Genomic DNA, 23,154 nt, shown 5'->3' with positions numbered 1-23,154 from the left:
TCTTGCTGTGCGTGGGCGTCTCATTGCAATGGCTTCTCTCGTTGCAAAACACTGGCTCTAGGGTGCGTGGGCTTCAGTGGTTGTAATGCATGGGCTGAGTTACCCCATGGCATGTGGGATCTTCCCGGACCAGGGATCAAACCCGTGTCCCTTGTATTGCAAGGCAGGTTCTTAACCACTGAACTGGGAAGCCCCTTGGGTTTGTTTTTGTAAGTCTTTTTCTTCTCTTAAGTTTCTCATGTAGAGGTCGTTTAGCATTTGCAGTAAAGCTGGATCAATGGTGCTACATTCACTTAGGTTTTGCTTGTCTGTAAAGCTTTTGACTTCTTCACTGAATCTGAATGATATCCTTGCTGGGTAGAGTAGTCTTGGTTGTAGGTTTTTCTTTTTCATCACTTTAAATATGTCCTGCCTCTCCTTTCTGGCCTGTAGAATTTCTGCTGAAAGATCAGCTGATAACTTTAGGGGATACCCTTGTATGTTATTTGTTGTTTTCCCCTTGCTGCTTTGAATATTTTTTCTTTGAATTTAATTTTCATTAGGTCAATTAATATGTGTCGCAATGTGCTTCCTCCTTGGGTTTATCCTGTATGGGATTCTCTGTGCTTCCTGAACTTGGGTAGCTATTTCCTTTCCCATGTTAGGGAAGTTTTTGAGTATAATCTCTTCAAATTTTTTTTTCAGACCCTTTCTCTTTCTCTTCTTCTTCTGGGACCCTTATAATTTGAATGTTGTTGTATTTAATGTTGTCCCGAAGATCTCTGAGACTGTCCCCATTTCTTTTCATTCTTTATTTTGCTCCTCAGTAGTTATTTCCACCATTCCCTCTTCCAACTCACTTTTCCATTCTTCTGCTTCAGTTATTCTGCTATTGATACCTTCTGCTGTATTTTTCATTTTAGTTATTGTGTTATTCATCACGGTTTGTTTTCTCTTTAGTTCTTCTAGGTCCTTTGTAAACATTTCTTGTATTGTCTCAATCCAGGCCTCCATTTAAAAAATTTTAATGTAATTTTATTTTTTAACTCCCCAAACATTTTGTATTGCTGTGTAGCTGATTAACAGTGTTGTGATAGTTTCAGGTGACAGTGAAGGGACTCAGCCATACATATACATGTATCCATTCTCCCCAAACCCCCCTCCCATCCAGGCTGTCCATGCCTCCATTTTATTTCCAAGATTTTGGATCATTTTCCTATTATTTCTCTGAATTCTTTTTCAGGTAGATTCTATTTTCTCTTCATTTACTTGGTTTTCTAGGTGTTTACCTTGCTCCTTCATCTGTAACATATTTCTCTGTTGTCTCATTTCTGTTGATGAAGAGGGCTGTGTTTCTCTTGGTGGCTGTTTGGCCTGAGGCATCCAGCACTGTTGCTTGTGGGCAGTTGGGTGGAGCTGGGTCTTGGTGCTGAATGAGGACCTCTGGCAGAGCTCATGCCAACTAGTATTCTCTGGAGATCTCTGGTGGTCCAGAAGCCTGAACTTGAAGCTCCCCCACAGGAGCTTCTGACCCACAGCCTGGGAACCATGACCCCCACAAGCCATATGGCGTGGCAGAAAAAGGAAAAAAAAAAAACAGACAAACAAAGCCCAAGGCGGATAATAACAAAACTGGAACAAATATACAAAAAGAGAAAACAAACACATCCCTCAACAAGTAATAAAAACAAATCCAAGTGACCAAAAAACAAACCAATAAACAAACAACAGCAACAACAACAAAGAAAAAAACAAGGAAAGCAAAAAACAAGAAGACAAACAGGAGAGCCCCGAGACCAAAACTGATGATAAAAACAAACCTAAACGAAGATCATGGCATCCGGTCCCATCATTTCATGGCAAATAGATGGGGAAACAATGGAAACAGTAACGGACTTTATCTTTTTGGGTCCCCAAATCACTGCAGATGGTGACTGCAGCCATGAAATTAAAAGACACTTGCTCCTTGGAAGAAAAGCTATGATCAACCTAGACAGCATATTAAAAAGAGACATTACTTTGCCAACAAAGGTCCATCTAGCCAAAGCTATGGTTGTTCCAGTAGTCATGTATTGGATGTGAGAGTTGTACTATAAAGAAAGCTGAATGCCAAAGAATTGATGCTTTTGAACTGTGGTGTTGGAGAAGACTCTTGAGAGTCCCTTGGACTGCAAGGAGATCCAACCAGTCCATCCTAAAGGAAATCAGTCCTGAATATTCATTGGAAGGACTGATGTTGAAGCTGAAACTCCAATACTTTGGCCACCTGATGTGAAGAACTGACTCATTGGAAAAGACCCTGATGCTGGGAAAGATTGAAGGTGGGAGGAGAAGGGGACAACAGAGGATGAGATGGTTGGGTGGCATCACCGACTCGATGGACATGAGTTTGAGCAAGCTCCGGGAGTTGGTGATGGACAGGGAAGCCTGGTGTGCTGAAATCCATGGGGTCACAAAGTGTCGGACAGTAGGGAGTGACTGAACTGAAACTGAAAGCTAAACAGAAAAGAAAAAATAAATTAAAAAAACAAACTAAAAGAAAAGCTCTGTGTGTGCTCCTTCCACCAGGGTCTGCTCTTGAAGCTGGCCCAGAGCACACATGTCAGCACAGGCTGACTGGAGCATAGGCTTCTGTGGGCATGTCCGCAGGGGCTGGAGCAACTGGAAGAAGCCTTGGAGGGCGCAGCCCTCTGCCTGCCTGGACCCATGACTCACGGAGGCTTTGAGCAGGGGTGGTGCTTGGGTCCACTGGGACCCCAGCAGCCAGAGGAGGCCTTGGTGGAGGTGGGGCTCAGGCTGGAACCCCAGCAGGCTTGCCAGGGCCTGAGCAGACTGGGGAGACCGTGGCTTGAGGGGTCAGCGAACCTGCCACAGCTCACCCAGCCGAGGCTGCTGGGCAGGCAGGTGCTCCCATCACCGCCCGAGGAAGCTGGGTTGGTGGGCCGGGAAAGGTTCTGCAGTGGTGGCCCCACCCTTCATGTGCCACTCAACAGTGCTGCCTTGCTCCCACTGTGGCCCAAGACCCTGCCCCCACCAACACCCCAGGCCATCCCCAACTGCTGTCCCCTCCCTGGATCCACTCCCCGAATCCCACTCTGCAGCACCCAGCCCTCCTCCCCACCATGAGACACACAGACTGGGGTGCAAAGGGCTGCAGCACGGGCTCCACTCCATCCTGCCCCCCCTCCACTGGCTGCTGCATTCCCCTCCCATCCTGAGGTCCCCCTAAGCTCCTGCCTTTCCCTGCTGACCCCCCCACTGACAGCATGCTTCCCTGAGTGTGGGGTTGTTTCCTTTCCCCCAGCTTCCCCCAGGGGTGCTGGTCCTGTCCTGCCTCCACTGCTCTCCACTTCCTTCCCACACCCTACCTGGGAAGGGCGCTAAACAGAAAAGAAAAAAAATTTTTTTTCTTCCTGAAAAAAAGATTGGGCTGGGACTCCTCCCATCCCCCTAGGCATCCAAGGCCCTCCACCAGTGTCCAGCATGCGCTCCATAAGAACTTCTCCGACGCACTTCTGATACACCGTGAGGATACGTGACCTGTGTGTTCTCCTACTCCGCCATCTTCCATAATCTATTTTTTTTTAACCTTGAAAATTTCTTATAGGAATTAACAGTGAGACCATTGTGAAACCAGCTTCAGTTTCAGAGGAAGAACTGTTGAATTTAATCAATAAACTAAATAATGATAATAATGTAGACGGCCTCCTTGTTCAGCTGCCTCTTCCAGGTGAGATTTATATAGCACTATTTAAAATGATTTCTGAGGCGCGGAGAGGCTCGTTTAGTTTATACAATTGGCTTCTCATGTGTATTTGTCTTAAAGAAAGGGGAGGCAAACTCAAGAGAGTGAGTATGTTGTTAGATATGGGACCGACCTACTTGGAATACTAATTACTCCCTGACTTGGTATTGAGATCTTAATACAAAGGACAGTGGAGGGAAGCAGTTTGGGGAGGACAAGAGGACACTGGTTTGGTCTTGGCATTTGGCTTTGCCTGCTGTGTGTTCCCAACGCACAGATGAATAAGTTGCGGGGTGGGTTATAGACGGGGAATGGGTTTTTACCGCAAACCGGGTAAGCTGGAGTCAAGCAGGGCTAACTATGTAACAGTGAGTTGACCACTGCTCTGATTTCTTTTTCAGAGCACATTGATGAGAGAAAGGTCTGCAATGCTGTTTCTCCAGACAAAGACGTCGATGGCTTTCATGTAATTAATGTAGGGCGAATGTGTTTGGACCAGTGTTCCATGTTACCAGCTACTCCATGGGGTGTGTGGGAAATAATTAAGCGAACTGGTAGGTATATCCATCTCAGTATTATCAAAACATACTTACGAAACTGTAAAAATTCCTATAGGACAAACAGTGGAACCCCCCCCCCAGATCATCTAGTCCTACTCCCCAGAGCCTAACTCCCTTAGCAATCGCCAACAGCTGTTTTTGCTGCTTGATCCAGAAAACTCTGAAGGAAACTTAAGCTTTGATAGTGTTGATAGCGCACATTCATATAACATTTTGCAGCTTCTGTTTGCTTCCAGCTTTCACTTTGTGCAGCAAGGGATGGTTCAGTTGACTGAAGAGTCAATAAGCTGGTGATTTCCTTCATTGTCACAGTTAGAGTCCCATCCGAAGGTCTCAGTCTTCCTTTTTCTTAGGTGCTCTAAGATAATCTGGCACTATGTGAAACGCAAATATATTTATTTTTCACAGGCATTCCAACCCTAGGGAAGAATGTGGTTGTGGCCGGAAGGTCAAAAAATGTTGGAATGCCCATTGCAATGTTACTGCACACAGATGGGTCACATGAACGGCCCGGAGGTAAGAATATTGCTCTCAGGAGGGTGTCCTCCTCTCCTTTGTGAGAGAGACTGTCCTGTGGATGCTTGGAAGTGTTTGTTAAGCTTTATTTGTCTTTGTTATAATTTTGTTAATAGGTATTTTGGGAGTAATCTTTGTGGAAGAAGATGTACTCCGTGTTACTCGAGAGTTAATTTATATTCACTAGTATGGAACTAGTTCAGAAATAGATATGTCTCAGAAATTTGAGTTTGGAGTGTAAGCACGGTTATAGACAATTAGAATTTTCAGTTATGGCTTTGACAGTTGGAATTAAGAAGTATAACTTATTCAAAATTAGTATCCTGATCTGTGCCGTTTGATAGGAAAAAGAGATCTTAGACCATTGCAAAGGATTGAGTTCATATGACTGTAACGTGTCATCATCCTGTCAAATTCTGTTAATTGGAGAAAAACTCTCAAATCAAAGTTATATGATTATCATAATATGACCATACATGATTATATCAGAGATAAAATATATCAGAATGAAATATTTCCACATATCTTTCAGCACACTTTTAAGAAAAATCCTTGAGTAATTCTAGTGACATTTTGTTCAGAAAGACTGTTAAAAAGGATAAGGAATAAATCTAATGATATATGACTCCAAAGGGTAGAGCTAGGACCAACAGGTAAAAGTTACAAGAAATTGAGTATTAGTTGTTGTTGTTGTTTTTTAATGACAATTGGCTGCCCAGAAAATATGCTGTAAGATCTGTCAATTATTCTCTCAGAGGTCTTGAGTTTCTGGCATGGTTTGCCTAACTGAGATCTAATCCATTCCTAGCTTTGATTCAGAAATGAAGATACCTGTTTTTAACTCATAGGCGACGCCACTGTCACGATATCTCATCGATACACTCCTAAGGAGGAACTAAAGAAACATACAGCTCTTGCAGATATTGTGATCTCCGCTGCAGGTAAGAGCACCAGGGAGGAGGTGGAAGTACCTTGCTCAGAGGATGAAGATGGACCTCTTATCTTCGAATTTGCCTGCTGCTCTGTCGTTTTATTCCATAGTCCCCTAGGTTTGACCATAATGTCAAAGCTGCTTACAAAGATGAGAGTTGTGGTTGGAATACTGATTTCTGGCATTCCACTATATATTTGTTGGATAAATGTTATTTCTACAGCCTCAAAATATTTCTGTTCACTATACGAAGTGTAATTGTTTCCCTGGTTAATATTTTTTTTATCAGTTTTTATAAAATAAGCTAATTCATTCTTGCAGGTATCTTGAAATTGATAAGAATCTTACAGGTGGAATATTCTTTTCAGTACTAAATTGATCATTCCTATCTCCTTTTTTAGGTATTCCAAATCTGATCACAGCAGATATGATCAAGGAAGGAGCAGCTGTCATTGATGTGGGAATAAATAGAATTCAAGATCCCATAACTGCTAAACCCAAGTTGGTTGGAGATGTGGATTTTGAAGGTAACTTTTTAAAATATAAAAATCAATAAATACTACTTTTATTGGACAATTAGGGCAGACTATTTACTTTTTCTTTAGCTTTTAAACTTATATTACCTTAATTATTACCATTTATTATCATTTTTACCATTATTATTATCATTATTACCATTTATTATCAGGCTTTCCATGATAATTAAGAGAAATCATTTAAAAAATTTTAGTCATTCTAGAATTTTAGGTGTTTGTATCATCAAATTATGGAGAACAAAACAGTTTTCAGGAAATTTCTTTCTTCTCTTTAGGGTTATTCTATAAAGAAAACAAAACTTTTAATAAGTCTGAAAATGTAATGAAGTGATTTTTCTAAACCATTGAGTCTCCTAAAAAGTATTACACACTTCTCATTTTCATATTGAGAGGAGAGATCCAGACTTGCAATATTAAAAGTCCAGGAAAAAGCCATATTACTAAAATTTTGGAATTCACTGATAGATTTCTCCTTTCAGTTCTGAATTTATCTGAATTTTATGCTGATAATTCTATTTCTAGCTTTCTATTTCTTCTCAAGCAGTCAGACCCAAGCCTAGGTATCTAAGTAATTTTTCCCTTTAAACTGGATTTTAAAAAATCTTTTTACTTTCCAGAAAATTACTTTGCTTGGTGCTTTGGGCAAACAGTATAGTTAAATAAATAGAATAAAATTAAGAAAATATTGTAAGCAGGTTTTAATTGAAGTAATCCTTATTATTATTATAGTTACACTTCCATACAGTTAACTACTGAGATGTTTCTTTTTAAATTAATTTAATATAACGAAGATCATGGCATCTGGTCCCATCACTTCATGGCAAATAGATGGAGAAACAGTGGAAATAGTGTCAAACTTTGTTTTTTGGGGCTCCAAAATCATTGCAGATGGTGATTGCAGCCATGAAATTAAAAGACGCTTACTCCTTGGAAGAAAAGTTATGACCAACCTAGATAGCATATTCCAAAGCAGAGACATTACTTTGCCGACTAAGGTCCGTCTAGTCAAGGCTATGGTTTTTCCAGTGGTCATGTATGGATGTGAGAGTTGGACTGTGAAGAAGGCTGAGCACCGAAGAATTGATGCGTTTGAACTGTGGTGTTGGAGAAGACTCTTGAGAGTCCCTTGGACTGCAAGGAGATCCAACCAGTCCATTCTGAAGGAGATCAGCCCTGGGATTTCTTTGGAAGGAATGATGCTAAAGCTGAAACTCCAGTACTTTGGCCACCTCATGCGAAGGGTTGACTCATTGGAAAAGACTTTGATGCTGGGAGGGATTGGGGGCAGGAGATGAAGGGGACAACAGAGGATGAGATGGCTGGATGGCATCACTGACTCGATGGATGTGAGTCTGAGTGAACTCCGGGAGTTGGTGATGGACAGGAAGGCCTGGCGTGCTGCAATTCATGGGGTCGCAAAGAGTCGGACATGACTGAGCGACTGAAATGATTGAACTGACTGAACTGAATATGGAGGAAAAGTGTGGCTGGTTATTTAAGTATATTCACTGAACAACTCTGCTTATTATATGCATGCTACTTTATTATTGGTTTTTTTTTTGGCCACACTGCACAGCATGTGGGATCTTCGTTCCCTGTGAGCGCTCAGTTGCTCAGTCGTGTCTGACTCTTTGCAACCCCATAAACTGTAGCCCACCAGTCTCCTCTCTCCATGGGATTTTCCTGGCAGGAACACCAGAGTGGGTTGCTGTTTCATCCTCCAGGGGATCTTCTGACCCAGAGACTGAACCCAAGACTCCTGTGTTGCCTGCATTGCAGGCAGATTCTTTACCACTGAGCCACCTGGGAAGCCCTTAGTTCCCTGACGAGGTATCAAACCTGTACCCCCTGCAGTGGAAGCTCAGAGTCCCAACTGCTGGATCGTCTGGGAAATCCCTAAGTGTGTGTTACTTTGTTAATATGTTCAAAAGCCCTTGTTCTTGGGTATTGTAGATGTGATATTTTTTAATGAGTTTGAGGTTTATTGAGATGCTTGTGTATATTATTGCTTTTTGTTTGAATGCTTCTTCCATGGTATGTTAAAGTACTTAGAGTTCCTTTGCCATAGTTAAAGAGTTTGCCTGTCTTATCTCTGTGTAGGAGTCAAGAAGAAAGCAGGTTACATCACTCCAGTCCCTGGGGGTGTTGGTCCCATGACTGTGGCAATGCTGATGAAGAATACCATTATTGCTGCAAAAAAAGTGCTGAGGCTCGAAGAACGGGAAGTACGGAAGTCTAAGGAACTTGGAGCAGCAAGTAATTAACTATTGTGTCTTCTGTGTCATGAACAGCACTCCAAGCCATTTCAAGAGGAAAACCAGGTCAATAGAAATGCAATATTTTTTCTTTCCTTACATGGCTTTAAACAATACTTTGTATTTATTGTAAGCTTAAATGAGTGTGTGTTTGCACACACAGCACTGCAGTAACCTACCAGGGAGCATGCCACTATCGTGCTGGGTCATGCGATCCAACCAAGAGAAACATTACCCTAGAGATTAACAGGGAGGACCCTGTCACACTGAGAATGGCTGCTTAACTCCGTCAGGCCACTTCAGTTGAAATTTGTCTTCTTTAGAAAGGCAGCTGTGCTCACCATTATACCACCAGTGCTGCCCAAACTTGTCTTTTCTATGATTACATTTCCCAAGTGCTATTCCAATAATGAGTTGATACTCAACTTTAGGTTCCAAACCTTTTGAGTTCAACTGGTCAAACCAAAGGAAAAATGTTGCTAGAGAAAATTAGGGAAGAGTTAAAAAAGAAAGAAATGATGGTAATTGAGTAGAAAAAACTTTACCCTAATTTATATATGTATTGATGATAAACAGAAGGAAAACTGCAAGTTAATAGTCTCCTAAGCTATCATTTTGTGACTCAGTCATTGGGAAAATGGTTGGGTTTTTCCCATTTGCTGTTAGCCCTTGTTTTATGTTTATTATCGCTTGGGATCTCCCCATTTTACTTTTCTAGGATTGAAAGGCTTGTTTTATAAATTACTTGTGTGTGTTGTCATTTTTGACTTTTCCTATATCCTCAAACTTCACTGTCAAATTTTATACTGTTAGAGGTGTCTGTATGATTTCTTTAGTGTATCTTGAAACCTATTTTTGGAAAACATAACTTGGGCTTGATAATCATTAGGGCAGCTATGTATAAGTATGCAACTTACTTTTCCACCAAAGAACTGTCAACAGCTGCCAGCTTTTCTCGGCTGCACCTGTTGGCTTTCCTTGATCAATTTTTGATAATGAGAGTTAATACTGAATTTAATCAGACTTTATTAAGGGACTTTTTTTGCATCATTTTGATTTTTTAAATAAAACACTTCTGACTGATATGGAATGAGTTTCTGAAATACTTCATCTTTCCTCTACTATCTTCTTGTGACCTAATTTTCCTCATTGGATGTAATCAATTTAAATATTCCTGTATTTGGTACATCTAATCCTATGCCTTTAACAAATTGGTTTAAAGAGCTATGGAGAAACCAGCCTAGTCCTTTTAATTGTACATCCCAAGCCAGAAGTTTCCTCTGTAAGATTCATTTCAGTGGTTAGTCTTGTTCTGAGTATTTTAAACCATATGTTCAATTTACAAAGGACTTCTTGATGTTTTGCCAAGTCTCCCCCTCCTCCACATTATATATATAAATTTTTTTCCTGTGTGTGTGTGTTTAAAACATTAGTTTGATTGCACAGATCGGAAAGTATTTGCTGTGGCAGGCATATTTGTGGCTTGGGTAGGTCCTATGTGTTCTGCTCAGAGCTGAGTAGTTGGCTTTCATAAAGGCAGGAGCAGCTCCCGCTCCAGGCAGCTTGAGGCAGCGAGAGGAAGGAGAGCAATGCAAAGCCGCCCATCTCCCCTGCTTGTTCCTTTGCTGCCTTTATGCTTTTGACAGTTTTCTGGAGATGAAGAGGGGTGATAGTTCTAGAGATGTTTTTGTAAGTGAGGTATAGTTCCTGTCTGTACGTCATACCTACTGACTCACCTAAATTATTAAACGTGGAGCAAGATGAGCAAATGGGATTAAGTTTTATTGAATTGTAGTTACAAGTGGAAAAAAGTATGACCTGTATGAAGAAGTAACAATGTCAACCTGTTAAAAGCTATTAAAATTAAAATGTTCCTGTGTATGTGTACAAAATGCAAATAACATACAAGGTAAAAATTACAGTGATCAATTTACAACAACAAAAAAATCAACATTTTAGCTTTCCAGCTTGTTTGATTAATCAAGCACATTTAATCCTGAATCCATACCATTTCTAGAACACAGTTTGGACAAAGTGCTATTGGAAATCAGCCAGGTTTTAAAACTGCAATGTTAAGAGTAGATTGTCAGCTCTCCCAGAACTGGTGTAGATGAAGACAAAGAATTTATACTTAAACTCAGGCAATGGTTCTGGATTAGTGAGCAGCTAAGTGATTCTACTGCTCTCAGGAAAAGTGGTGGAGGTTTAGAGCTCTACCTCATGGCAGTATCCTTAGAAGGGACTTCTGATATTTCATTTCATAAACACTGAGCGCTTTCTATGGACTAGGCACTATACTGGCTCTGGGGATCAGAGGCAATTAGCTATCCCCATACTCAAGTTGGTTAATGAGTCTAGTGTCATTTGTACCTTTAAAAAAATAGAAAGGAATAAAGAAAAAGCACCTGCATCTGTCATCTTGAGTAAGTCTGGTAACTGTAACTAAAGTAATTTACCCAAGATTCAAATCCATAGTTGTTTTGGAGAAGGTAAATGTCAGATGCACTGTGGCTATCAGACACAGAGAGGTGGTAAATAAACATGGTTGGTGTTTGTTAAGTGTGAATTGAAGGTAAAAAGACTGATCTTAAGCAAGGTCTGTGATTTAATGGGTTTTAATCTACCCAGTTTGTTTCCAATTATTCCTTAAAGTACTAGTCTGACTATTACTACAGAGTTATACTCTTCCAAAATTTCATATTAGCCTTGCCTAACATGCAGTGTTCATGTGAATGCTAGTTGGACTTTGGGAATCAGGCCATTGAAAACTTTCAGGGAAGAGCTACCCAAGTGCATCAAGAAATGTGACTCTGTGCTTGAAAAACCAATGATACTAATTTAAAGGATCATTTGGTTGATTTGCCATGTGATTTGAGATTTCACTTGTTTTTAAAACATCCACTCGAATGTGTTGGTTCTTTCACAGCCAGACTTTCAGAACTAGCTGTCAAACTGGGAAAGCCCCAGGCACACTTCTGTGCTGGCACAAGGCCCAGAATGCAGATGGTTCAAACTCTTCATAGAAAACTGAACGGGATGGAGAGATAAGAGGACCTTTTTGGCATTTCTTAATATGCAAAACAAAATTTCCAACCTTGGTCTATTGGAGTACAAGTATTTTAACAGTTCTTTTAAGACCATCTAGATAATTTAAAATCTAAGCATTAAGAAAAATCTTAACTGATATTTGTTTTAAATAAAAACTGACTAGTGCCCCTTTATCTTATCTACAGTTTTGAGAGGCAAGCATTTTTTTTTTTTCATCTCAAAAGAAATGTTATCATTTCTATGCTGGATTGCATTTTAAAATAAGGTGTACCAGTAAGCTTTCGTTATTTTCATAACTACAAAGGGAAAGAAAGGGCTTTGCACGACAGATCTCCAGTTTTCACCAATCAGGCAGGATGACTCTCTGCTTGGTAAATACAGGAACAGGCTTTGAAAAGTGAAGAGTTTTGGCCCAGACCCTCACGCTGAAGACTAGCGCAGGCCCTCACTGTGCCATGTCCAGGGGAAGCTCCTCCTCCTAGAGGGTGGTCTCGCCGTCAGCTTCTCTCCCATATCTGTCCATGTCTGTGAAGTCACACTCTGGCTCCATCTCTATTTTCACCTGTGGCACCATGAAGACGGGGCTCTGTGAGTAGCTGAAGGCAGGTGAGGCTGGACAGGAGATTTTGAAGTGCAGGGTGATGCTGGATGAGAAAGAGAGGAGGGAAGAATGATTTTTCTAGGGTATGGTGTTTTTAGATGCTATCTCCCAGAACAGGGTTCTAGGGCAAACAGTTCTGTCTCTCCTGTTGATCTCTTAACACATCACAGGAACCAGCAGTATCCTATCTGCTTGGCCTTCAGCGGTCACAGTTACTGCTCTTGCCCTACTTCAACCTATTTTCCACATGGTTGCCAGAGTGAACTTCTGGATCATGACCTGACTGGTCCCCCATTGTTCAAAGGAGAGAATTCATGCTCCTTAGCCTGGCGAGACAAGAACCTTCTCTGCTCGAACTCCTGCTTGCAGTTTGCCCTGTTCTTTGCCCTGTGTCTCTGTAGTATTTCAGGCCTCTTCTCGGTGCCTGCAGGGCCTTTTCTCTCTTTTTTCCTTTTCTGTGCACACCCGGTAGACTCCTATTTATTGTTCCCAGATTCTCTGGGTAAGGCTGATCCCTCCCTTAGATTCCTGTCCTTTCTCGGAGGTGTGCTCCATTGTTCTTGGCACAGGGTGGTGTATATCTTTGTTCACACGTCTGTCTTTCTCTGGGCCCAGGGATTAAGCACCATGCCTGGTAGATCATGGAGGCTAATCTGCTAAACTAGATCATGTTGCTGAGTTTCTTTTCTTCACCGACATGGAATCCTGCTATTTAGTCATCTTTGCTTCCATCTACTTTCATAGATTCAGTAAAATACCAGTGTAGTTGAGGTACCATTACCGTTTATGAAATATTCTGCATTTTTGACCTTGTCCTATGCTTTGAGTCCTTTAACAGGGTTTCGGAGATATTCTATCCTGATCCAAATTCTCTCTCCATTAACTGAAATTGGAGCATTTGGCGATTCAATTTTCTATAGGCTACTGTAAAATGAAAATAAATCAAGATAGACAGAGTGCTTTTCTCCTAACACATTTATTTATAAAGATCAGTGGCATGAGGGGCACAGGAGCCCTGGCTCAGGAAGTGGGATGAGATGGCAGGCAGATATGTCATTTGGAGTTGACACTCCTGGGCTACAGTGGCCTTGGGCCTAACGCTTGTACTGGTGATAAATCTCATCCGGGCAATGTGATAACAGCTTGACTTATAACTCAGAAGATCCCTTGGGTGATCTACACTCTCTGGTACATGTGTCTTACAATCTTCTGGGTGGGTGCCATCTATATCTGGAGTCAGCTGCCTCCGGTCCTGGGACAGCCCACGCTTGTCCCGTTGGATCTAGCACGGTGCCTCCGGTCCAGTTTAGGGTGAACTGTAGGAGTATGGCTGCCCTCACCATCTTCCATAGTGATGACTGAGGCAGACTCTATTGACCCTCAATTCCTCTTTTCCATTTTTGATCCCTTTCCTTGTTTTCAGTCATCGAGTAGTCCCACCTGTTTTGAGGGTGGCTTCGCATTAAAAATAGCAAGGAATCACATTGTTGGCATGGGAGTTGCTGGGCCTTGAATTCTTTCTTGACTATTTTTATCTCCACTTGATCATTGATATTTATTTTCCCTGATACCTTTTCTCACCTTTGCTAATTAACCATGCTGTTATTTTATTCCACAGAGTATTAAAGTGCTTGGTGTTTTGATCCTTAAAGTTCACTTATCCTGGCTTTCAATAATATATACTCAAATGATGTCTAGTTTCTATTGTCTTTTTTTCAATATTTACTTTCAATTTTCATTCTACTTACTATTTTATAATAATTTCCTTTACCAAACTTGAATACGCTTGTGTGCTGTCATCTAAGAGGACAGATTTGTTATTTGATAGTTCATCAAGTCTGTGCCTTTGTGTCCTGTGGTGGAGCAGCAAAGGCCTTTTACTGAGACACTGGCTTGAGAAATCATAGTCATTCAAGCCATTGCTTATTCTCTTAGCTAACACCCAAAGAGTCTGTCTCATGGCTATTACCTTCGGTCAAGTTCTGAATCACTGAAGGAAGAATCAGAGTGAGTAACTCCAACTGGAAGATCTTTGTCCTGGCAGGAAAATTAAAGTGTCAGATTGGAGCAGGTTGAGGACTATCCTGGAGAACACTCTCTTTCTCCAGTGCTTCCCTCCCCCACTTCCTCTCCTTTCTGTTCTCTAACCCCATGGCCAGTGCTACACAAGATGAATACAGGGACCCCAGAGATGGGTGGCTTCCGCTTCAGTTATTCCTTCACCCAGAGGTAGGTGGGAGGCACGGCAAGGGCCAGGGGAAAATGAGGAAGGGAGATGGACGTATACAAAGAGGAAAGGAGAATGGGAAATGCAAAAGGAAGAAGTACTTCTGTGGGAGAATATAATGGGAAGCCCCTTTGCTGGAAGGCCCTTGTGGGGGCTGGCAGGATCCCTAAAATGGGAAAGTGGCAAGCCCTTAGGAGCACCAGGGTCAGGACTCAGGTTGCAATCTTTCAGACTACGCCCAGGATAGACGATGTTGTCTTGATGACAGGACTGTCCACCGATAGGAAGCTGAGGTTGGGAGTGGGCAAAGACAGCAAAAGAAAATCCCCCAGGCTCTTCATTAGCCACATCTGATCCTTCCGGGGCAGGTTCCCTTTCAACATGTGGAAAGTGCTTGTGACTCATTCAGAATCTCGGGGACCAACCCCTAGGACCTTGACTAATTTATAATCCCAGTGTGATGCTACTTGCTCTCCCAAAGGGAGCAGCTCAGCTGGTATTTGAGCTCTCAATCATTTCAACAATCACAGGCAAACATGTGAGGCTCAACAGGTCATGTTTGGATTACTGCATCCGAAACAATGCAAGAGGGGGCAGGCTGGTGCCATGGGCAACTGGGGGCACTAGGGGCAGAGGGGGTAGGGAAGGAAAGAGGGGGTTTGCCCACACTAAAGTGAGATCACTGAAATCTACATAGTCTGATTTGGGGCTTCCATATGGTTGGAGTCCCAATTCTTATAGCCCAGTTCTCTTTGAATTATGCCTAGCACAGGAGTCCTAAGACCAATAGATCTGAGTTAAAAATGAAAACCCTTGAGGAAGAGGTGGAGGAGTAGTAGTAAGTGGGAAGGGAGAGACACCATGTGTTTTACTTACTGTTAATGCAGAACACACAGAAGAACTGTACAGAAAAGATCTTCACAACCCAGATAATCACGATGGTGTGATCACTCCCCTAGAGCCAGACATCCTGGAAGGTGAAGTCAAGTGGGCCTTAGGAAGCATCACTATGAACAAAGCTAGTGGAGGTGATGGAATTCCAGTTGAGCTCTTTCAAATCCTGAAAGATGATGCTGTGAAAGTGCTGCACTCAATATGCCAGCAAATTTGGAAAACTCAGCAGTGGCCACAGGACTGGAAAAGGTCAGTTTTCATTCCAATCCCAAAGAAAGGCAATGCCAAAGAATGCTCAAACTACTGCACAATTGCACTCATCTCACACGCTAGTAAAGTAATGCTCAAGATTCTCCAAGCCAGGCTTCAGCTATGTGAACCGTGAACTTCCAGATGTTCAAGCTGGTTTTAGAAAAGGCAGAGGAACCAGAGATCAAAATTGCCAACATCTGCTGGATCATGGAAAAAGCAAGAGAGTTCCGGAAAAACATCTATTTCTGCTTTATTGACTATGTCAAAGCCTTTGACTGTGTGGATCACAATAAACTGTGGAAAATTCTGAAAGAGATGGGAATACCAGACCACCTGACCTGCCTCTTGAGAAACCTATAAGCAGGTCAGGAAGCGACAGTTAGAACTGGACATGGAACAACAGACTGGTTCTAAATAGGAAAAGGAGTACATCAAGGCTGTATATTGTTACCCTGCTTATTTAACTTATATGCAAAGTACATCATGAGAAACACTGGGCTGGAAGAAGCACAAGCTGGAATCAAGATTGGCTGGGAGAAATATCAATAACCTCAGATATGTAGATGACACCACCCTCATGGCAGAAAGTGAAGAGGAACTCAAAAGCCTCTTGATGAAAGTGAAAGAGGAGAGTGAAAAAGTTGGCTTAAAGCTCAACATTCAGAAAACGAAGATCATGGCATCTGGTCCCATCACTTCATGGGAAATAGATGGGGAAACAGTGGAAACAGTGTCAGACTTTATTTTTTTGGGCTCCAAAATCACTGCAGATGGTGACTGCAGCCATGAAATTAAAAGACGCTTACTCCTTGGAAAGAAAGTTATGACCGACCTAGATAGCACATTAAAAAGCAGAGACATTACTTTGCCAACAAAGGTCCATCTAGTCAAGGCTATGGTTTTTCCAGTGGTCATGTATGGATGTGAGAGTTGGACTGTGAAGAAAGCTGAGCACCGAAGAATTGATACTTTTGAACTGTGATGCTGGAGAAGACTCTTGCAAGTCCCTTGGACTGCAAGGTGATCCAACCAGTCCATTCTAAAGGAGACTAGTCCTGGGTGTTCATTGGAAGGACTGATGCTGAGGCTGAAACTCCAATACTTTGGCCACCTCATGCGAAGAGTTGACTCATGGGAAAAGACTTTGATGCTGGGAGGGATTGGGGGCAGGAGGAGAAGGGGACGACAGAGGATGAGATGGCTGGATGGAATCACTGACTCGATGGACGTGAGTCTGAGTGAACTCCGGGTGTTGGTGATGGATAGGGAGGCCTGGCATGCTGCGATTCATGGGGTCGCAAAGAGTCGGACATGATTGAGCGACTGAACTGAACTGAAATAGTTCCTGGCATGTGGTAGTCACTCAAATATTTACTGAACGAATCAATGAAAGAATATTTGTCTTTAAAAGGCACTTAGACCCTCGGTTTCTTTGTTTGCAGAACCTAACTTTCAGATCATCTAACTTATTCACACAGGGGAGTTCCCTGGTGGCCTAGTGGTTAGGATTCTGCGCTTTCACTGCTGTGACCCGGGTTCAATTCCCTGGTTGGGGAGCTGAGGCCCTGTAAGCCGTGCAGCATAGCCCTTTGGGGTGGCTGGGCGGGGGTGGTGGTGCTGGAAATCAATGAAAAACATGTGGACAGGGATTATGGGCCTCTTACCTCCCTGGAAGAGGACAGTAATCAAGGACCAGGGGAGTTTGGGCCTATCACTATCATCAGAAGATGGTTTAATCGTCACCAGTCAGTCAGCAAGGGCTTGCCTATGAGCAACTTTGATCTGCAAAAGGCAACGTTGCTAGAATAGTTGATGGTGGAGCCAGGGATATGGGTTTGGGTCAGACTGGGAGAATGGGAGCCAGACATGGTTATTAGGAATGGCATGGGCAGCTTAGTATATGGGAAATGATCCAAGTGGGGAATGGTTTTCTTATTCCCTCCTACACATGACCATCTTGGATGAGTCACTTCCATTTTGGGGACAGTTTCATCATTTGTAATGAACACTAGAAGTAGACAATCTTATCCCCAAATATTTTGTGATTTACTATAAATTCAGGACTGGCTTCTCGTCTGTTGACTCACTGTTTTAGGGTGAGACGGGGAAGAACATGGGAGAAGAGAGGGGCTGATGGGGCAACTGAGAGGTCCCAGACATTTGGGGAACAGGCTACTCTTTCAGTGAAGACCTGTGCCTCTTCCCCCACCTCCCTCCCCAGGACCCTAGGGACAGCTCCGAGCAAGACTCGGCCCCAGTCTTCCCACTTGCCCAGGAATCCAGTCTACTAATGAGTCCCCATTAGCACTCTCCCCCAGGCCTGCTCTGTCCTTTGGAGGTCAGTTGTCATAACCTTGATGATGGAGCCGAGGCTTCTGCGCTGTCCCCTCTGGGGCCTGTATTGCTGTTACAGTGAGCCCAGGGGCCCACAGGAATTGGAGACAGTAGGCCTGGCCCACCTTTTCCCTGGGTGAAGGGGCTCATACATTCTGGCCTACACTAATGGTATTCACAGAAACAGACGTGATCTCAGCACATCAGACCAAGGCTGGGCCCGGGCAGTGCCCCCTGGCTCCCTGAGAAGCCACCCCTCCCTGGCCATGGCAGAGGTGGAGGGAGGGTCCTGATCCCTCCCATCAGCTGAGGCCTCCCATCCTCCCCACCTCCTCGTCACTGTCCTCGTGGCCCCCTTTCCTTCTCTTCTTCTTATCCGCCTCCTTTTTCTCCTTCTCTGGAAGGATGTTGTCAATCCAGGCCAGGTCATGCTGGGAAAAGATGAGGTCCAGAAGCCTTCGAACAATGATGAGACCCAGGATCTGTGGTGAGAGTTCAGAGAAAACCGTGGGTTCAAGGCCCCACACTCCGGCATTTTTTTCCCCCCTCCCTCAGTCAGCTATGTTTAGGGACTTTTGCTGGTATCTTTGGAACCTTCTCAAAACTTCCCCCAAACAATGGTTCCCCTCCCACCCATCTTGGTTCCTCTCATCTGGCCTTTCCTCAGTTGAGGACAGAGCCTGTGACAGCTGAGGTGGGAAGCCAGAGGGGAACCGTGGGTGGAGAACTAGTTATTCTTTAAATTAGTGGTTCTCAGACTTGAACTTGCATCAGATCACTGGGCGGACAGTTAACACACAGATTTGCATCTCTGACAAGAGGCTGCATCTCCCGGCAGAGGTGCTGATGCTGCAGATTCAGGAATTAGACGTTGAGATCAACTGTGCCCGTGTCCCCATTTCTAAGAGCTGCCAATCTCTGCTAACAGAAGCTGGGTGCTGCCATATTTAAAGGAAAGGCTAGAAAGTTTGTGTTTTTTTCAGGATAAATAAACTGAAGGCAAAACATGCATTCTTTGGAGAAGATTAAACACTGACCTTTTAATAAACGCAGTAGGTCCAAGTAGCTACTTTTGAATATTGTCCCTTCACCCCCAAGAACTGGCCATTAAATGAGATCAGGGAGAAAACCATCCAGCCATATTTAACACTGGGTCCTGTGTCTTGGGAGCAAGCAGAGCTGGGGAGTTGGACAGACCTGGTTTTCAAAAATCCTGGCTCTGAAAACAGATCATGGTTACTAGGGGCAAAGGTGGAAAGAAGGGCTGTCTTCTCAGGGACAACACAGAATTTTAGAGGTGACAGAACTGTTCTGTTTCATGACTATGGTGGTGGAATCACTACTCTGTGATTTATCAAAACTCATAGAATAGCAGAGTGAAGTTTACTGCATGTAAATATAAAACATCAATGTGGGGGAAGGTATGAATCTTGGCTCTAGTTCTTTCTGGTTGTATGACTTGAGTCACTCACAGCCTCAGGGTTCCAGCCTATAAAATGGGGTTACTAGTAGTTCTTAGGGCCAGTGACAACTAAATGAAACAGCACTCAGCCCCTGCTCTTCATCACTCCTGAACTCCCCACTGTTGGAGAGGATCCATTTCACATTCCCTGGAGTGGTGGTTTTCAACCTTGGATGCAGATTCATGCTTATCTGTATGTAAACTTACTACAAACACCAATGCCTGGCTTTTTCTAAGATTCTGTCTTAATCAATCTGTGGGTGAGGCCCACACGTACTTTTATAAAGCTCCCAAGTGACTCTTATGAACAGCCAGGATCAAGAAGCACTGACTAGAGCCCTCCCAGGATATTTCCGATCTCCTCTGTGTCCTCAGTTTGGCCCCTAATCCAGCCCTGCAGGCTTTGGGGCCCACCTAGGGCTTCCCCAGAACATTAGCCCACCACGGTAACCCCCTCCATTTCCCAGGCCCCAGCAGGGGCAGAGCCCGCTGCTCCCCATGGGGACAGATGCAACGTTCTGTGGGCTTTTCTCCTTTTCCACTTTAATTTTGGAATAATTTAAAACTTACCCACAATTTCAAGAATAGCCAAAGAATTCTCACATACTTTCCCCAGCCTCTCCAAACAATGACATGTTAATGACATTAAACTTTGAAGTTCTAAATCTCTGATTCTAGCTCTCCCTATCCCACCCCCCCCATTCATTTTTTCAAATTCAGTTATATTGAAAGGTAGACTTAGCATAGATCTACTTCTGCACTTGGTTTGAATTTTGGCAGTGGGGCACTCAGTCTCCTTGCTGAATTTGCCCAGCTCCATCACACCACAGAGAAGGGGAGTTTGGGTGGCTTTTGTATTCTCACTGAACCGCCCTAACCTGAGCTGGGTGGAGGCAGGCATGTGGATTGTCACTACAGTATCCACCCACCACACACAACTTCTGCCCCCTCTAAGCCTCTCCATTCCACCATCAACCCCCCAGCTCCAACTGGCCTGGAGTCACAACCTGAATCTTGATCCGTGCCTGCCTTTGTAACCCCAAGAGAGTCAGGCCATTGTGGAGGAGACTAGGGTGGGTCTCCCCGTGGACACCTTCCCTGGCTGAACCTACAGAGCAAGGAGGGAGAAGCCTGTGCCCATCTTACCATGATTGGGAAGATGATGGCAGCCACTGTGGACTTGAGGATCCAGAGCACAGCCAAGCAGAGTATCTGCACCAGGGTGAAGAGGTGGATCCGGCGCAGCGGCACGTGCCGCAGGAAGGCATGGTCTGGCTGGTGCTTGGCGGGCATCAGGAAGAGTTTGCAGCGATCCCAGAACTGGTGAGGACAGTGTGAGTCTCAGCTAGGCCTTGGGGACCCTGCTGGCCCTGCTGGGGGCTTGGATCTGGTAAAATGGGTGCCACAGCAGGGTCTCATTGAGGGGAACCCCTGGTCAGGTCTCGAGGATGCAAAGGAGGGGGAATGGAAGTCTAGGAGGAGGTATAATGAGATTTCATGGGGGGTTGCTGAGCTCTTGGGGAGGGGTACAGCCCTGGTGCAGGCCCCCAAAAACACTCCACTTTCAAGGAAAATGCCACTTGAAAGCAACACAAGCTATCCAAGACATCTGGTATATCATGGTAAATAACAAAATGTTTTCTTCTGTGGAGCTTGCCTTAGCAAAGAGAGGGGTAGTGAAATGCTCATAGGAATCAGCATGATCTGGGTTTTCAGTTCTGAACCTGTTTCTTCATCTGTAAACTGAGGACCTAAGGACCTAAGTGTTCTTACCTGTATGCCATTCAGGGAGGCCACACCCATGTAGAGGAAGACTCCATACAGCACCGGCAAAGGGATGTACTGAAACGAGAGGGGAGGCAGAGCTCTGGACTGGGCCGTGCCCACAGCAGGCTGTTGGCCACTCTGTTCAGGATGGGAGTGTCTGCCAAGTCACGGAGGCAGCCTGGCCAGCCTCGGCTTTCCCCCAAGTGTTGAAAGAGCTGGAATTTTGGAGGAACGGCGCGTCTGTGAGCACACCTGGAGCCAGAGTGTCCGCTGGGGAGGAGATGGTCTCTGGGGCTCTGCTGCCCCTTCTCTAGCCCAGTGAACAGCTGCTCGCCCAGCCTCCCCACCCCCTACCATCTTATGTCCTACAGAAGCTGTGTAGTCTGGCTGAAGATTAACCTTCTGAAACATGGCAGATCTCTACAGACTCGTTCGAGTCTGGCTGAAGATTAACCTTCTGAAACATGGCAAATCTCTACAGACTCGTTCGTGCCAGCCCCTTCCCACCTCCAGCCCCAGCTAAGGGCCCCCCTAAACTGCACTGCTTGGCTGGCAGGGGGCTGGCAACACTTGATGAGCTTACCTACTAGTGGGCAGTACATGTTGAGGAACAAAACTCATGCAACATATACAATCAGGTAAAAAAGAAGCAGAACAGAGTGTATGAAGTGACCGCCACTGGGTGACAACTAACTGCTGATGGTTTCGTGGGTAGCTGTCCTTCCCATCATGCTCTCGGGCAGTTCTCTTTTTCAAACATGGGATCATACCACTCATCCTGGTCTACAGTGGGCACTGTGACTCTTTAGAAGATTTCTGAGGTACGTCTCCACTGTCTAAGCTGCGTCTTTCCTTCTTTTCTCCTTCCCTTTACCTGCACAAGGCTGGTTCGCTCCCTCCCAGGGCTGCTGTGCTGAACACTTGCAAGAACACAAAGTCCTATATCCAACTTTTGGAAGTCCATTTAAGAATGCTGGCAAATCCAAACAAATCAGCAGCCTCTCATTTAAAATAAACTAGGCTGTGTTCATTTTTTAAACACAAAGCATGATTTGGACCCACATGCTATAAACGTTACTCTACGACATTTGAACTTAAAGGAAACATGGGTCCATGACATCATTCCATTTGTATATGACTTAGGAGGTTTTTGCCTTATTATTAAATAAGGTAAAAATTTCAACTCATCAACAGACAATTGGTTTAATAAATGTGGGTGTATTTCTATATATCTACAGATATGTATACATCACACATACATACAATGGAATATTATCCTATTACACAGCAATAAAAAATGAAATATTGCCATTTGCACAACATGGATGGACCTAGAGAATATCATACTAAGTCAGACAAATATTATATGACATCACTTACACGTGGAATCTAAAAAATAATACAAATGAATCTGTCTAAAGCAGAAACAGGCTCACGGATGAAGAAAAGAAACTTACAGTTACCAGAGGAGAAAGGGAGAGGGAGGAATAAATTAGAGTATGGGATTAACAGATACACACTACTGTATATACAACATTTAAACAACAAGGATCTACAGTACAACACAGGGAACAAGAGTCAATATTTTGTAATAACTTATAATGGAAAATAGTCTGAAAAAAATCTGGCCTAATCAGCCTCAAAGTGTGGGAACAATGAAGAGAGAAATGAAATCTTAAATAAAAGATTAAGCTATAATCTGTAACAACACAAATCTTTTAACTAATTTATTTTTGGCTGCTCTGGGTCTTAATTGCTGCGTGTGGTTGATGACAGTGGGGCTACTCGCTGGTTGCAGCTGCAGGCTGCTCTCGGCAGTGCCTTCTCTTGTTGTTCAGCACATTTTCAATAGTTATGACACATGGGCTTTAGTTGCCGCACAGCTTGTGGAATCTTCCTGGGACCGGGGATCGAACCCATGTCCCCTGTATTGGCAGGGAGATTCTTAACCATGGGACCACCAGGGAAGCCTGACACAAATTTAATATGGCTTAAAACTTCTGTTTCGCTCTAACGAGTGTGAAAACCACAGCAAACAGAAGAACTG

The 23,154-nt window shown here is 43.7% G+C and overlaps 2 protein-coding genes and 1 long non-coding RNA gene across 5 annotated transcripts in view; 1 reads left to right on the top strand and 2 right to left on the bottom strand.

Annotated features, from left to right (window-relative positions):
• The window catches only part of MTHFD2 (methylenetetrahydrofolate dehydrogenase (NADP+ dependent) 2, methenyltetrahydrofolate cyclohydrolase), a 32,432-nt gene extending 22,825 nt beyond the window's left edge, over positions 1 to 9,607 (top strand). Inside the window, exons 3-8 of one of the 2 annotated variants that reach the window (XM_040223886.1) lie at positions 3,587 to 3,709; positions 4,126 to 4,278; positions 4,693 to 4,800; positions 5,649 to 5,741; positions 6,133 to 6,258; positions 8,368 to 9,607. In XM_040223886.1, coding sequence (XP_040079820.1) covers positions 3,587 to 3,709; positions 4,126 to 4,278; positions 4,693 to 4,800; positions 5,649 to 5,741; positions 6,133 to 6,258; positions 8,368 to 8,531 — 767 coding nt within the window. In that variant the 3' untranslated portion in view covers positions 8,532 to 9,607. The remainder of the gene's footprint in view (positions 1 to 3,586; positions 3,710 to 4,125; positions 4,279 to 4,692; positions 4,801 to 5,648; positions 5,742 to 6,132; positions 6,259 to 8,367) is intronic. The other variant, XM_040223887.1, reaches the window with a different exon arrangement.
• Positions 9,515 to 15,172, bottom strand: LOC120851267. The gene is made up of 2 exons (XR_005718276.1): positions 14,141 to 15,172; positions 9,515 to 12,214 (listed from the first exon to the last, which is right to left on the bottom strand). It is a non-coding gene; the product is annotated as an uncharacterized LOC120851267 (long non-coding RNA).
• A 2,398-nt stretch (positions 15,173 to 17,570) lies between these two features.
• The window catches only part of SLC4A5 (solute carrier family 4 member 5), a 92,809-nt gene continuing 87,225 nt past the window's right edge, over positions 17,571 to 23,154 (bottom strand). The window contains exons 21-23 of one of the 2 annotated variants that reach the window (XM_040223862.1): positions 21,031 to 21,182; positions 20,487 to 20,661; positions 17,571 to 18,360 (exon numbers count right to left, since the gene is read on the bottom strand). In XM_040223862.1, coding sequence (XP_040079796.1) covers positions 18,181 to 18,360; positions 20,487 to 20,661; positions 21,031 to 21,182 — 507 coding nt within the window. In that variant the 3' untranslated portion in view covers positions 17,571 to 18,180. The remainder of the gene's footprint in view (positions 18,361 to 20,486; positions 20,662 to 21,030; positions 21,183 to 23,154) is intronic. The other variant, XM_040223863.1, reaches the window with a different exon arrangement.

The sequence above is a fragment of the Oryx dammah genome, unplaced genomic scaffold (assembly GCF_014754425.2).
Source record: "Oryx dammah isolate SB20612 unplaced genomic scaffold, SCBI_Odam_1.1 HiC_scaffold_25, whole genome shotgun sequence".
Lineage (NCBI taxonomy): Eukaryota > Metazoa > Chordata > Mammalia > Artiodactyla > Bovidae > Oryx > Oryx dammah.
The sequence above is the reverse complement of the archived record's forward strand: the minus strand, read 5'-3'. Positions and strand labels throughout refer to the sequence as shown.